We start from the raw sequence: 13,722 nt of genomic DNA, 5'->3' as shown, positions 1-13,722 counted from the left end.
AGTATTAAGTTGGACAAAATTTAATAAAATCTTTGTATAAGTTTACTTGTAAATAAAACCTAATTTAAGAAAAAAAAAAAAAGCAATACTTTTTAAGTAAATCTTATATATTATAAATCAAAATACGTGTGCACATATTCTATATGACTTTTTTTCCCTGAAGTGCCAGATTTTATTATTACGGATAAATCACATATATTTTTTAAACGTTAATCCTTGATAAAATTTAAGCAGTATTATACTTTCAATATATATTTAGTAACTATTTTTTAACGTTTCATGACAATGGTTTAAAAGTATTTGTATACCAGTTTGATTTCTAAAATTTGTTTGACAATTTTTTAACTTTTCAATCAACAATTCAGGGTAAATTTTTGCCAACTGCATCAATACATCTGAAAGAGATATAATATAAATTATTTAAGAAGGGATATACATTAGAAGTTTTTATATAGTATAATATTTACCTAATACAAAATCTTGAAACTTTGACTCTGGATCATCCAAGTGTATCAACACTGTTGTATACAGGACATCAATATAACTCTTACAAGACATTAAATTGTAATCTTTAGGAATAGTAGCCCATATTTCTACAAGGGCCTCTAGAGCTGCCCACCTTATATCATCGCAACCGTCATCTAATCTTTTCAATACAACTGCATATACTCTATGAATATGATCTTCTGTTATGCAGGACAACTTGTGTCCAATTGACATCATAAGACAAATAGCACGCAAAGAATAAAGTCTAGTTTTTCTTGCATTATCATCAACAAGCGTAATCAAAATAGGAATAACTTTTTCGAAAACAGATAAATAGTTTTCTACGGTAGAAAATATTGTGATATTACATTCGTTCGTTTCGTTGTTAATTTCTTCCTTTGCAATTGTAACAGAATCCTTAAGATGCGCGGAAAGAGTGTCATTTTGTAGAAGAGCACATAAACATGAAATGGAAGCTGTACGTAAAGCTTCAGATATTCTACCTGCTGACCAAATAAGATTAGGGATAATGCATATTTCTAAAATTTGATTTACAAATTTATGAAAATCAACAATGCATTGGAGTGACTGCTTGTTGCATAACAAATATTCAGATAGTAATATTAAATATAACAATCTCAACTCCATGTCTGTATTTCTGCTCATAATATCCTGTAGTATTGGTAGTACAATGTTCGTACAATGAGCAGCAGCGGTCGAAGCACGTATTAAACATGTTCGAAATATTTGATGTTCTGGACTGTGAGCTGTCCATGAATCACAGTTATCACAAATCGACATTAGCATTACTTTCATATGATGGAGAAATACATCTTCTGTATCTTTTAACGATTCTATACTTGCAAGCACACCGAATAATCGATCTGCTTCTTCGTGAATAAACTTCTCCGTACTCATAGCCAAACTAGTAAATATGACAGTAAATAAATTCTGAGAAATAAGGACACATTCCTGCAACATTAGTCTTCTATGATGTATCAATTATATAGAAATGAATGACAAGTTTCTGAAAAAAGTCAGACCTCGTTGCATACTGTTATAATGGAATTACAGCAAGATAAAAGTTGTTGCTGATAGATACTTTTCTTGCTGCGACAAATATGTGACTGTTGTAAAAAATTGCTGATTTTTTCTATATGAGGTAGAAGAATACTTTTTTCAGTACATCTTATGATAGCAGAAAATGCTCTTAGATGACCTGCCGTAGGTGAACTTTCCAATGTTGGCAATGCTAAATGGCAATAGATCTGTGGAGGTACAAAGTATCCTAAATATTCTGCTGCAATTTCTATATTATCCACAACTCTTTTATCTTCATCATTGCAAGCACTGTTAGAAAACACAATAATATTATAGTCGAATGAAAAAAATATTATGTTTTATGTTAAATCATATATATTAAATATACCTATATATCGCCGGTAACAATTTTTCTATATGCTGAGTTACATATTGTTCTATGTTAAGTATTAAAACACAAAGTAATTGTGCAGAACGAACTCTTATATCAGCCATCCAATCAGAAAGTTCACGTGTTATTCCATTTATAAGTTTACATAAATTTTCTTGAGCAATAGTACGACACCCTAAGTTTGGTCTGGTAACTATAAAAAGAAAATATTTCAATTAATATTAAGTTACACTATCGTATCTCCTATGCAAAATAAAAACATACTATTAGGTGGATAATGTTTTGGTTCCTCTGTAAGAAAATCCATTTTGTCTTTAAACTTTTCATCATTTTGATTTTCTTTCATATATAATTGACCTGCTTCATCCCACATTTTTGCTGCTGTAATGCGTATTGTTTCTATTTCGTCATGAAGACCCGTTAAAATAAGTGGAAGAATTTTGTGCCACCAGCTGTATCTATCTCTTAATTCAACAAGCCAATGTCCTGCTACTTCGACAACAGCTTTACGCAGTCATTAATTACAATGTATTATTATTGAAACAAATTATTATAAATAGTATATGTATAATGGATTAGGATCTTACCTGCTCTAACAACTCCACTTTGATCGAACAGTCTTTCAGCTAAAGGTGTTGCAACTTCTTCCATAGATTTGCTATTACCATATTGAATCACATCACCTATTGTTTTAACAGAAGCTACTCTGACTCTATAATGTTGATGACTAAAATTACTTAAAATTGGCTTTATAAGAGTTTCAGAATAGGTATAAAAATGCCTAGGTACAGTTTTTCCTAATTCTGATATACACTCGCAACTTTCTCTTTTAGCATTAGGATAATTATCCCTAACAGTTCTTGCAAGAATTCCTATTATTTCATCCATGTATACAGATATATGGTCTTTATATTTTAAAATAATGACTTTTAAGAGAGCAATACATTTTAGCCTTACTTCTTCTGACGGTTCTATATATTCTTCTGGACTTAAACGTCTTGACAACACCGGAATCACGTAGATAATATGCTTGTCATGTGGAGGCAACAAATTCAAAAACTTATTTAATATTTCTACAGCACGATCTCGACAAACTTCTGCTTGGTCATTTAACAATCTTATCAATGGTCTATTTAAATTCTCCCATATTTGTGATAAATCATCAGTATCCAGTATTTCTTGTCCTTCCAAAAATATTGTTTTTATAATCTCATTTAAAGCATGCTTTCTCCTTTCCTTATTCTCAGCTTGTAATGACAAGCAAATTCTATTTATACCAGCTTCAGTTTCCAATGACATTTCTTTCAATGCTATCCTTTTATTTTTAATATCCTTATTAGTTTTTAATTCGGTACTCTTGTTAAAATTCACCTTTAAACTATGATTGAAAAAATATCAAATGAGGAACACAAATACAATCTCATATAGAGCAGTTATTGCCATGGTTACAGACATACATATTGAACTTCTGATTTCTCGACACATACATATGTATTTTATCGTCTGTTGTGTAAAATTAATTCGATTCTTTAGATCGCTATTATATGTTAAACGCAAAATCTTAATTCAATAATAGACATTTATTCATTTTTGGATCTAGAATACATAATAATTTTTAAGAATGTAAAATTAATAACATCATTAAAATAAACATGGTATGACAAACATAAAAATACTGTTGTCTTTTACATAAGTCAATAATTGTTATGTTATTTTTATTACCATAATTTTTACTATGTTCATATCAAATGTTTTTACTGTAAATTATAATATGCTCAAATAAAAAGTTATGATTTCATGGGTAAAATTATATAGTTATTTCGATTATGGATAACAAGTGAATTAGAAATTTGCTTAAGTTAAGCGATGTAAGTTCAAAAATGTAAATTATGTTATATAGCATATCTTTTATCGTTTATAATTACTAAGCTTTTATCAAATTTTAGAAATATCAAGTATAAGAAATAAACTTACATCTGTTGGTAATTAAAATATTTTATCCTTTTAAGAAATAATCTGTGAGTTATAAAAATAGTATGCACAATTAAGACATAGATATGTTTTATGTTATTTCAATACTGAATAATACGAAGAATTCAGCCACTTAATTGAAATTGGATTTTATGTTTGCTAAATTTAGATTTACTGTAAATAATACAAATATCAACATATTTTCAATCTTCTAATGTAACATTTTTAAACAAATAAGACATTGATTCTTTGTTGTGAATACGTCGAATAGCTTCAGCTAGTAAAATGCTTATATCAACAGTTTTGATTTTTGGACACTGCATTTTTTGTACATCATGAGGTACAGTGTTGGTCACAACAACCTGAGAAAAATATAAAAATCCAAAATGTAAAAATTTTGTTATATCAGTATATGATTCAACTTCGCTAAAATTAAATATATAGGAACTCATTACCTCGTCAATTGGTGACTCTTCGATAAGTCTTGGAGCATCCGAACTAAGTAAGCCGTGAGTGGCTAATACATAAATTTTATATGCACCTCTTTCCTTAAGTACTTCAGCCGCTGCTACATAGGACTGTACATCATCTATCATATCATCCTAATAAAATTATGATATACATTTAATTATATAAAAAATTAACTACATACAAGTATTAATTTTTTAATATCTTCTTACCACCATAATGGCAATGCGTCCTCCCACATCTCCTACAACATTGATTGGAGGCTTTTCTTTGGCAGGATGCATAGGTACACCTACACCAACCTCCATTGTTCTTGAGGCTAGTGCTGGTGGAGAGTAACGTCCATCGTTCATATCTGATTCGGCTTCTCTTTGTTCTCCATGTATAACTGCTATTCCTAAACGCAATCTTTCTGCATAACTAGTTGCCTTTTTTGCACTTCCTGGATTTCTTGCAACGATTACAGAATTGTGATAATCAGGTATCTAATAATAACAGGAATATAGAATATAGAATATAGAATAACGGATGTCTAATAGTTATCGAACCAATATAAAAAGGAAGAATTAAGCTATATAAGAAATACTTGAATTAATAAAAGCTATACTTACAGACTCTTGAATATATTGTAATAAAAATGGACTGGCTCTTAAATTATCTACAGGAACATCGAAAAATCCTTGGATTTCTTTTTGATGTAAGTCCATAGTAATAATATGTGTTAAACCACTTTTGCATAACATCTTTGCTAGGAGTTTGGAAACTATGCAACCACGCTTACGCATCTTGCATTGTTTAGAATAAGGTAAATATGGAATTACGCCAACAATATTTTTTGCTGATGACGTTTTACAGGCATATGCCATGATGAGGAGCTCCATTATATTATTATTAACATCTTTTGTACCAGTTTGAATTATATATAGATCTTTACCTCGTACAGAATCACTTATTTCAACCATAGTTTCACGGTTTGATTTATGGTATACGGAACATCCACCATGCTTTACGCCAAGGCGACTTTAAATATAGAAAGTTCTTTAATGTAAACTTTAATGCAACAATTTTTATTCATCAAATTGTAAATAGAAGAACTCAACATGATCATTATTAATTTTTTGAATGTACTTAACAGTCATAGAATGTTCATTAACCAATATGCTAAAACTATCTAATTAACCACAGAGAGAATACAATTATCTCTTACGTAAAAAGACGGAAATATAATTAAGATTTAAGTAGAACTTACTTAGCGATTAGATTAGCCAATTCTGGATGTGAATTACCCGCTATTAGAACGATATCCGAAGAAACTGGTTTGTCCATTTCAAAAGAAAATAATTCTCCTTTTTCTTAGGATTCACGTGAAAGTATTAAAATATCTTTTTATATAAATTCAAATACGTCCGACCGTAGAAGATTATCATGCAGCTTTGAAGGATCGGAAATTGATTAAACATCTATAATAATATTATCTTAAATCGGTTTAGAACTACGCGCAAATTTCAATCGAATATGATGTTGCTCGTTATTCGATATTCGCTATCGGAATATGATTTATGTAATTATCATAGTTCGATTATTATATTAAATAAGAATTAAAGCGTATAAATACACTTAATTGTTCTAAGCTGCCTTTTTACCAATCGTCCGAAGAGCCGCTCACCGTCGCTCACTGGCGCAAGTTACGTAGAAGAGGTATAGTTGGTGCATCGGTGTTTCATGTGACAGAAGGGTAAAGCTCTGTAAATAATATGCGATAGAACATCCAACTGATAGGAAAGGAACTGTTTTTTCTATCACTTACATCCAAATTCAAAATTATGCGAAATAGAAATTTATGTTCTTTTGAAATTTAACGAACTTTTCCATGGATAAAGAAACGCCATTATTTTTCCCGCGTTTTTAACGCAACGTCTCTATGCGGTGGTTTTAAACGAATGTTCAATTTCAAATTTCAAATTGGCGCCTTTTTTCACATACGAGCTTGCAGAGTTTAGCTTACAATCGATCGTGTATAGTGCAATTCTCCTACGTCAAAGCGCCACCGTAGGTCACCGTATGACATATGGAGCGGCCGATCTTTTTTATTACGCATTTGTCCGAAGTCGTTCATTTTCGGCGAAAGGGATAGAACGAAAGAGTATACGGTACGATTTGGCGGAGATACAAAATGGCATGTTCTTATGGGCGTGCAGTTCTACTTTCATGTCGACGTTCGATTTCTTACAGTACAAGATATTTAAAAGGTGGTAATCCATTTGAGTCTATTTTTCAATTAAAAAGTGATTATATTCTGTCCACTTAGATATCTTCAAATTACGTAATATATTCAGCATTCCTAAAGTACGAGCTTGACCGTCTTGTTCGACGAGAATGCAGATATAGTACAATTTATTATTACAGAGTGTGCTGATTCGTTGGACCATGCAACAGGAATGGAAAAACGAGAATTACTTGCTAAAGCTGCTGGTGATGATGTAAGTTTTTACCATTTATATCAGCTCCTTGTTGTATTAACTAATATTACGTTATTATCTCAATTATTTGTACGAATGTTGTTTCGGATTATTCACTATTAAAATTGTATTAATTATTATTTTGATATTTTTTAAAATACATTTAGTGGATCATTTATCGTATTTCCAGGATCCTTTTAACTTGAAAGTTACAAAACGGGGACCTGGTACGAAAGATTGTCCGAATCTGGTACCAAGTGCATTTAACAGTCGTATGGTTGGATGTATTTGCGAAGAAGATCAATCGCACATAAACTGGATGTGGTTACACGAAGGAACTCCACGACGTTGTGAATGCGGATATTGGTTTAAGCTTGTTGAAAAAGCTCCTCTTTAATAACGCGTGAGAACAAATTAGTGAACTGTTTAAAATATAGAATTAATATTATATTAGATAAATGGAAAGATAATAATTATTTATTGCCTATCCATATTTAATCTTTTTTGTTTGCGCGATGTAAACTTTTGTTAACGACATTGTACGATATGAGTAGCATGCACATTGTACTCATATATCATATATCATATATGGATACACGTATTGACTGTATACGTGTATTTTACCTACAATCATAGAAAATGCAGAATATACATACGCCATTGAAAGTGAAGATGTTAACGAAAATTTAATAAAAATTATGGAAAGTACCCCTCAATGCATTATAATTTAAATGTATTTATAAGAAAAAAATCTAGATAATTATCAAACCGTCGTAACTACAAAATACAAAAAACCATCAATTTATTAAAAAAAAATCATGTTTATGATTATTTGCATGGTGATTTACAAAAAACTGCTTATCTCTATACGATATAAACAGACGTAGTGTGTGTGTGTGTATATATATATTCTCTAAAAATAAGTATTTTAATAACACATTTGTTTACGTAAAAATTAGTTTATTACATTACACGTTTTCCTCTCTGAATTCTCGGCCGCCGAAAAAGCAAGACATGTGGTTCTGTCAAACACAATAGTCCTTATAATTCTTAAAAATTATTAATAAATTATATAATGTGTAATAAATATACTTATACATCTAAATGACATACCTGGACTATGCATCATATAATGAACCCACCTAGGACTTTGCTGAACGCCTAAATTACGCCATTCGGTTTCTGACATCAAGTGTGTTTTAGGTACATGCTTCGCTAAATCAATTGGAAGAATTACATGCCTACGAGTAAAACGGATTGTAAAATATTTTAAACGAATTAATGAAATAAACGTAGTATTACGATACATTGGATCAATGAAGTTAACCTGTACTCATAATTATCATCGGTGTATCTTTCGGAATACTGAATTTGATCGACAGGCATGTTTGTCATAAAAGTCGCTAAATTTTTTACTAAAAATATCAATTATGATAAAAGTGCACTGAACTTATTATTTAATAAACATCCGAATACATAATGCAGTAGGTAGCTCCCATTAACGTACTCTGTTTTGTTTACTATATGATTTGACAATAGATTTTTTTTTGTATTCAACAGTGATTTGAACTTATGGCGCGTTTCTATAAAATCTTTGATACATGTAATATTTTATATTTTTTAATATTAAAAAATATATGGCTTCATAATCGTTACTGATTTTTTTTTTCTGTTATGCACTGCCGTCTTTTTATACGCAAAACATATTTATAAATCAACGTTATACGTGTGCTTAGATACAGTTACATGTTTTTATTGTGCAATGATAAGCCGTCGTTGGTGAACATTGTGGATAGTTGTAAGGCTAAAAGCGTCTTTATTTATATTTTCAACTAATTCTTAAAGCTGGTAGATATTGAAAAAATCGAGTTAACAAAAGTTAAATATTTTTTTAAATAATAATTATTATCAATATATAAAATATTTATTTTCTCTTGATTTTATTAAATATATTCATATATTTTTTGTATATGATTTTCTGCATTAAGAATATCCTGATGCAACGAACGTTTGTTACAGAAACATTAAAACATTAAAGTAGTACGTATAGTAGTACAATTATGAACAATTACAGTTTAAAGTTATAGTTCTTCGTACTTCTACAAAGAGAACATCTACATTCCATTCCAAGCAAAAATAACATGAGAGATCATTAAGTACATAGTTACTGTCATAGTGCTTGTAATCATCACAGGAAAGCCAACTCTGAAAAAAAAAAAAAAAAACATTCGAAAGTCACATAATGATATTACTCGCGTCAGTTAAAAGATGTGCATTAGCTGGTGTATTAGCTACGTTTTTTTAATCATCTCGAACAATAATGTATTATAATATTAAGAAAAAATATTATATAATAATAGCTGATCGTAAGAAACGATTATTAAAAAAGAAGATTACTTTAAAAATTGCATAAAAGTGAATCTATATCCATGCTGTTCAGCTACTCCTGCACAGACAACATTTGCAGTAGCTCCAATCAAAGTTCCATTTCCTGTAAATACCACAACCGTCCATTCAACCAAATAAATACCAGTAACATGATGAGTAAGAAAATATATAATTAGAAATCTGCTTACCTCCCATGCAAGCACCAAAAGCTAATGCCCAAATTAAAGGTTGTAGAGGTAATCTAAGTTCATGATTTTTAGCTAAGTTTATTGCAATTCTTACCATCATTGTGCTCAATGGTACATTATCAACAAATGCGCTTGCAAATGCTGATACCCACAAGATTAAAAGTATAGCTACGGCCAAACGAGATTCTTCGTTAACAGATAGAATAATTTTTTCAGTTTGCTTTCCTATCCAGGCAATAAGACCCAAACGTGACAAAGCCTATGGTTATATCAAAATTAATTATAATACAAACTATTGCATAATAGTGCTACTTAATACTATTTTTTCTCTATTCTCACTTCCATAAGTATAAACAACGAAGCAAAGAATAACAAAGTGCTCCATTCGACTCTAGCCATTAGTCCATCCAAATCTTCACTATCTGCTAATATTAGTAACAAAAGTACACCTAATAATGCAGTCCAGCCTAATGATAAATTCATACCGGGTACACTATGAAGGAAGAATAACGTAATAACGAACACTAGTGTAAATCCTGACTTGACTAACAACCACTTGTCTCTTATAGGATACTAAAATATACAAATTTTATTAATTAAAAAATGATAATTTTAATATCTGCATTTGTCACGTATAATGACGCCGATATACTTTTTCCTGTAGTTCTTCTAGCGTAGTTTTATACTTTTCAAAAGCAGCGCTACCAGTCATCAGCTTTTTTTTAAGTTGCGTAAGTAAGCGTTGTACTTTCTTTAATAGAGTTTCTCTTACTAAATTTTCATCTTTACTATAACTCGATAGGCTTGCCGCAGCTCTTTGCCAGATTGCTATCTCATGTCTAAGTTCCTAGAAAAATATATTTCATGTATAGAGAGATCAAAGAGTTTTTCAATAACACAAGGAAATATCTCTACCTGTACATCTTGTGGTTCATCGAAACTTAAAACTGCTTTATCACGAAAAATGAAACGCAATTGAGCATATACTACGATCAATACTAGTATTACACCAATGCTCATATGCAATGTAAACGTACTGAAATCTACTCCCTAATAACAAGTTAAGCGATATGAAATAAAGCGAATGATAATGCAATCACTATGATACGTTATACTAACGATACTTACAGCATCAATAACATCACGATTAGAGGCAATGATAACATTTGGTGGGTCACCTACTGGTGTAATGGCACCACCTATGTTGGAATAAACTACCATTGCTGTTAATATAGGTACTGGATTTAATTCCATTACTTCACAGAGTCTGATCGTAACTGGAGTCATCAATAACACTGTTGTAACATTATCCAGAAACGATGAGATAAATGTGGTAAAGAAACATAAAGTATTCACCAATGGCCATAATTTACCTCCAGTTATCTAAAGATTATATTATCGATTATGGAAACATAAAAAAAAAAGCGTATTTTTTAATATAGTTTATGTTATTATCGTACCCTGTAAGCATAAACGGCTAACCAATCGAATATTCCTGTTTCCGCGACAATAGCAACAAGAACCATCATGGAAAATAATAGTAGTAATGTATCTACATCAATCCAAGAAATTAATTCTGTCATATTTGGTCTCTAGTGATGTTAGAAAGAAAATAAAAAGTAGGAAAAAAAAAAGGATCGACGTTAAATAGATAAGCGTAATAGATACCTCATTAAATGCAGCTAATATTGCCACAGACATAGTTGATGCTAGCATCGCAGCCAAAGCTCTGTGGACGATCTAAAATAGTATAGAATAGACGCAATAAGTCCTCTTAGATATTTGTATTATTGCAAATATATTCGACGTATAAATTGTATACAATGGTTTTACCTCAAATACTATCAACACATATAGACCAAATAAAACGACCGCAGCGTACGGTATACCATCGTCCGTATTTATCGAAGATAAATCATAGGCAATTGAAAGTGGGAAACTATGTTCTAAATTTGTACGTAAATTTATAGATATTGCATTCTCTACCAATTCTTTATCAACATTATCTAATTCAAAGACTTTTTGATGCTTTTGATCAGGAAACAAATCCATTAAATTTTCTGGAAGTACAGGTAAAATCCAATAATCGCTTATATTCTGAAAATTATTTTAATACGTTATATCTTCGGGAATATTTATACTTTATATCAGTTGTTTATTTAAATGTTTTTTTATTAAAATAATATTCACAGACGAATTACCTCTGAACGAACATTACATTCATGTAGACCAGTTGAATCATTATACTCGTTGATCGATAAGCTCAACCATATCGTTAAATGATGATTTGATAAATTTAAGTTAAGATCTTCTTTAATTGGAGGCAGCAACGAACCTTCTACTCTAATGCTGATCCGTTTACTTTCGACCAAACCTTGCAATTTATAATCTGATTGTAAATAAGTTTAAAGAAAGCCACAGCATTATAATTTATCTACAAAAAAAGAATCGATATAGAGATGGAATACAAGTTTATTTTCATGAAAAAGGATACGTCGAATTTCGTTGCTGGGAATGGAAATCTGATGCATTTTTTCCACTTTCTCGTTCTTGACCATTAATATCACCTATAACGTTTCATATATATGTCGCAAGTAAAAATAATAAATATTTGCTTGAAATGCTTACAGTAAATATTAGCCAACAACAAGAGAGAGCTATTAATTTGCTATAACGATAAAATGGCTTTTGTTTTTCATGCGTTTGGTCTTGGTCCTGCGTAATATCGTGCGTTCCATCCTCTTCGCAAATATTTTGTTGCGTTCTGATCGAGAAAAGATTTTTAAGCGATTTCCGTGCCAATAATAAACTAAATTACAATTATAAAATAAATATAAACACCTTATGGGTGGCGCCGATTGTGTACCAAGAGACATATTTACTACTAAACAATCTCTCTTTGTATCGGAGCATCTAACAAACGTGGTGAATGAGTGATAAAACAAAAAAAAATATGTATATATATATATACACACACACACACACGATCGATTTGATATATTTAAATTCGTCAAGTTAGATATAAACCTTCTGTCGGTTTGATGAATCCTATCGTACTCTTTTTGAAAAATCGCTAAGCTAGGATCTAAACGAATCGCTTCGGGTAATTGACTCCAAACGCGTAGAACTTCGTCGGGAATTGGACCGAATATAACAGAGCTTGAAATAGAAGATGGTGTGCCTGAATAAAATAGGAAGAACGATTATACCATTATCGCTTTCCAATGATATTTTTGTTCCATTATAATACCTGGTGTACCGCGACTACATCTAGATCCTTTCCTCAGGAACATCGGAGTCCGTAAACCAGTCTCATCTTCGCTCGTATCATTCTGCGACATTGTTCCCAGTTAGAAAATTTATTTCGTCTACAACTATATCGACGATTCGTACGCTTGAGCCACTCGAGTGGAACAACTTTCTCGTACTCGAAGACGGGGAATAAGAACTGGTTTCATACTCTTTAATATTATCGTTAAAGGTCCTTCCTAGGTCGTACTTAAATGTCGCTACTCTCAACGGGAAATGTGTTTACAGTCGCTAATACGTTATTATTTCTATTGAATTATTATCGAGGCATGTATAAAAACAGGTAAGAATCAATACTATTGTTGTCAATCAAAATTACAAATGTAATACATGATAAGATAGGATGGAAAACTATACACAAGCGGACAAAGAATACATGGAGAATAGAAAGAATACATGGAGCAAAAACCATTACAAAAGTTTCGACGATCGATCGACGATCGATCGACGATCGATCGAAGATCCAAGTTTGAAAATATTCGACGTCATACATGTATAGAATTTTTTTCTACTTTTATATACACTTCGAGCGTATCATGTATACGTATGTGCGCGCGGTTACGGTAAGCGACGAGTAATAAATTGCGACACAAACTTGTTATATTTAACTAGTATATGGAGAATTGACAAAGATGTTCAAACATCAATTAGTTCCTTATCTATTACAATTTCAGGGCCCTCTTCGGTACCTTCCATCACAGCCACATTCTGAAATATATCTTGCATTCTGATAGCGTTAAAATGATCCCGATCTCTGGTATAACGGCAATAAAACCAATAACCTATCGTTACATTGAAATACGTGGTCATTGCGCAATGCATAGCAAGCTTGGGCCGACTCGTAAATAAAAACGCTAACAATCCACCTCCGATGCCACTGGAGATACCGTATAAAAAACTATTTCTGAAGCAAGGAATTTCTGCGATATTGCGTCCAAAAATAATGACTGGCTTTCGGTCCTCTTCTCTCTGTACGATCGCAGCGGGAACACTCGAGTCGTTTTGCATATTTTGGCAAGAG

General features: G+C 31.3%; 5 protein-coding genes across 15 annotated transcripts; 1 reads left to right on the top strand and 4 right to left on the bottom strand.

The window, feature by feature from the left end:
• Positions 1-117: 117 nt before the first annotated feature.
• On the bottom strand, positions 118-3,363 carry LOC122634187 (dynein axonemal assembly factor 5). The gene is made up of 6 exons (XM_043822874.1): positions 2,506-3,363; positions 2,183-2,422; positions 1,916-2,111; positions 1,530-1,836; positions 468-1,458; positions 118-395 (listed from the first exon to the last, which is right to left on the bottom strand). The coding sequence occupies exons 1-6, from the start codon at positions 3,215-3,217 to the stop codon at positions 256-258; spliced, it is 2,586 nt and encodes an 861-aa protein (XP_043678809.1). The 5' UTR covers positions 3,218-3,363; the 3' UTR covers positions 118-255.
• Positions 3,364-3,479: 116 nt separating this feature from the next.
• On the bottom strand, positions 3,480-6,100 carry LOC122634193 (phosphoribosyl pyrophosphate synthase-associated protein 2). Of its 2 annotated transcripts, XM_043822896.1 has the most exons (6): positions 5,975-6,100; positions 5,607-5,817; positions 4,969-5,377; positions 4,570-4,842; positions 4,345-4,491; positions 3,480-4,251 (listed from the first exon to the last, which is right to left on the bottom strand). In XM_043822896.1, exons 2-6 carry the CDS (start codon positions 5,681-5,683, stop codon positions 4,093-4,095), a joined length of 1,065 nt encoding a protein of 354 aa, XP_043678831.1. In that variant the 5' UTR covers positions 5,684-5,817; positions 5,975-6,100; the 3' UTR covers positions 3,480-4,092. The 2 variants fall into 2 exon arrangements, with proteins under 2 accessions (XP_043678831.1, XP_043678830.1); XM_043822895.1 differs by having other exon boundaries at positions 5,607-6,053.
• Positions 6,101-6,444: 344 nt separating this feature from the next.
• On the top strand, positions 6,445-7,524 carry LOC122634196 (cytochrome c oxidase subunit 5B, mitochondrial-like). The gene is made up of 3 exons (XM_043822901.1): positions 6,445-6,606; positions 6,764-6,837; positions 7,007-7,524. Exons 1-3 carry the CDS (start codon positions 6,531-6,533, stop codon positions 7,211-7,213), a joined length of 357 nt encoding a protein of 118 aa, XP_043678836.1. The 5' UTR covers positions 6,445-6,530; the 3' UTR covers positions 7,214-7,524.
• Positions 7,525-7,707: 183 nt separating this feature from the next.
• LOC122634197 (cyclin-dependent kinases regulatory subunit 1-like) lies at positions 7,708-8,476 on the bottom strand. Of its 2 annotated transcripts, none has more exons than XM_043822902.1 (3): positions 8,144-8,476; positions 7,930-8,057; positions 7,708-7,838 (listed from the first exon to the last, which is right to left on the bottom strand). In XM_043822902.1, the coding sequence occupies exons 1-3, from the start codon at positions 8,209-8,211 to the stop codon at positions 7,780-7,782; spliced, it is 255 nt and encodes an 84-aa protein (XP_043678837.1). In that variant the 5' UTR covers positions 8,212-8,476; the 3' UTR covers positions 7,708-7,779. The 2 variants fall into 2 exon arrangements, with proteins under 2 accessions (XP_043678837.1, XP_043678838.1); XM_043822903.1 differs by having other exon boundaries at positions 7,959-8,057.
• Positions 8,477-8,718: 242 nt separating this feature from the next.
• LOC122634188 (P protein) lies at positions 8,719-13,325 on the bottom strand. 9 transcript variants are annotated; one of them, XM_043822876.1, is made up of 16 exons: positions 12,643-13,325; positions 12,234-12,573; positions 12,021-12,156; positions 11,887-11,959; positions 11,594-11,781; positions 11,226-11,489; positions 11,061-11,132; positions 10,853-10,984; positions 10,766-10,775; positions 10,521-10,669; positions 10,308-10,442; positions 10,045-10,239; positions 9,732-9,965; positions 9,393-9,651; positions 9,214-9,307; positions 8,719-9,021 (listed from the first exon to the last, which is right to left on the bottom strand). In XM_043822876.1, the coding sequence occupies exons 1-16, from the start codon at positions 12,731-12,733 to the stop codon at positions 8,931-8,933; spliced, it is 2,463 nt and encodes an 820-aa protein (XP_043678811.1). In that variant the 5' UTR covers positions 12,734-13,325; the 3' UTR covers positions 8,719-8,930. The 9 variants fall into 9 exon arrangements, with proteins under 9 accessions (XP_043678811.1, XP_043678812.1, XP_043678810.1 ...); XM_043822877.1 differs by having other exon boundaries at positions 10,521-10,775; positions 12,234-12,305; positions 12,420-12,573; XM_043822875.1 differs by having other exon boundaries at positions 10,521-10,775.
• Between the last annotated feature and the right edge of the window lie 397 nt (positions 13,326-13,722).

Source organism: Vespula pensylvanica, chromosome 14 (assembly GCF_014466175.1).
Source record: "Vespula pensylvanica isolate Volc-1 chromosome 14, ASM1446617v1, whole genome shotgun sequence".
In the NCBI taxonomy this organism is placed as follows: domain Eukaryota; kingdom Metazoa; phylum Arthropoda; class Insecta; order Hymenoptera; family Vespidae; genus Vespula; species Vespula pensylvanica.
The sequence above is the reverse complement of the archived record's forward strand: the minus strand, read 5'-3'. Positions and strand labels throughout refer to the sequence as shown.

What these genes read in the sequence shown, in the direction of transcription:
- LOC122634197 (XM_043822902.1), bottom strand. Translation starts at nt 8,211, where the DNA reads ATGACAAACATGCCTGTCGATCAAATTCAGTATTCCGAAAGATACACC. An exon ending in GATGATAATTATGAGTACAG is followed by an intron (nt 8,058 to 8,143) that starts GTTAACTTCATT and finishes TTTTACTCGTAG; the next exon opens with GCATGTAATTCTTCCAATTG. An exon ending in TTATATGATGCATAGTCCAG is followed by an intron (nt 7,839 to 7,929) that starts GTATGTCATTTA and finishes TGTGTTTGACAG; the next exon opens with AACCACATGTCTTGCTTTTT.
- LOC122634187 (XM_043822874.1), bottom strand. Translation starts at nt 3,217, where the DNA reads ATGTCATTGGAAACTGAAGCTGGTATAAATAGAATTTGCTTGTCATTA. An exon ending in AAGTGGAGTTGTTAGAGCAG is followed by an intron (nt 2,423 to 2,505) that starts GTAAGATCCTAA and finishes GACTGCGTAAAG; the next exon opens with CTGTTGTCGAAGTAGCAGGA. An exon ending in TTATAACAGTATGCAACGAG is followed by an intron (nt 1,459 to 1,529) that starts GTCTGACTTTTT and finishes CTAATGTTGCAG; the next exon opens with GAATGTGTCCTTATTTCTCA.
- LOC122634188 (XM_043822875.1), bottom strand. Translation starts at nt 12,733, where the DNA reads ATGTCGCAGAATGATACGAGCGAAGATGAGACTGGTTTACGGACTCCG. An exon ending in GTTGTTGGCTAATATTTACT is followed by an intron (nt 11,960 to 12,020) that starts GTAAGCATTTCA and finishes GAAACGTTATAG; the next exon opens with GTGATATTAATGGTCAAGAA. An exon ending in TCCCAGCAACGAAATTCGAC is followed by an intron (nt 11,782 to 11,886) that starts GTATCCTTTTTC and finishes ATTTACAATCAG; the next exon opens with ATTATAAATTGCAAGGTTTG.
- LOC122634193 (XM_043822896.1), bottom strand. Translation starts at nt 5,683, where the DNA reads ATGGACAAACCAGTTTCTTCGGATATCGTTCTAATAGCGGGTAATTCA. An exon ending in TACAATATATTCAAGAGTCT is followed by an intron (nt 4,843 to 4,968) that starts GTAAGTATAGCT and finishes TGTTATTATTAG; the next exon opens with ATACCTGATTATCACAATTC. An exon ending in AAGAGTCACCAATTGACGAG is followed by an intron (nt 4,252 to 4,344) that starts GTAATGAGTTCC and finishes TATTTTTCTCAG; the next exon opens with GTTGTTGTGACCAACACTGT.
- LOC122634196 (XM_043822901.1), top strand. Translation starts at nt 6,531, where the DNA reads ATGGCATGTTCTTATGGGCGTGCAGTTCTACTTTCATGTCGACGTTCG. An exon ending in CAGTACAAGATATTTAAAAG is followed by an intron (nt 6,607 to 6,763) that starts GTGGTAATCCAT and finishes TTATTATTACAG; the next exon opens with AGTGTGCTGATTCGTTGGAC. An exon ending in CTAAAGCTGCTGGTGATGAT is followed by an intron (nt 6,838 to 7,006) that starts GTAAGTTTTTAC and finishes TCGTATTTCCAG; the next exon opens with GATCCTTTTAACTTGAAAGT.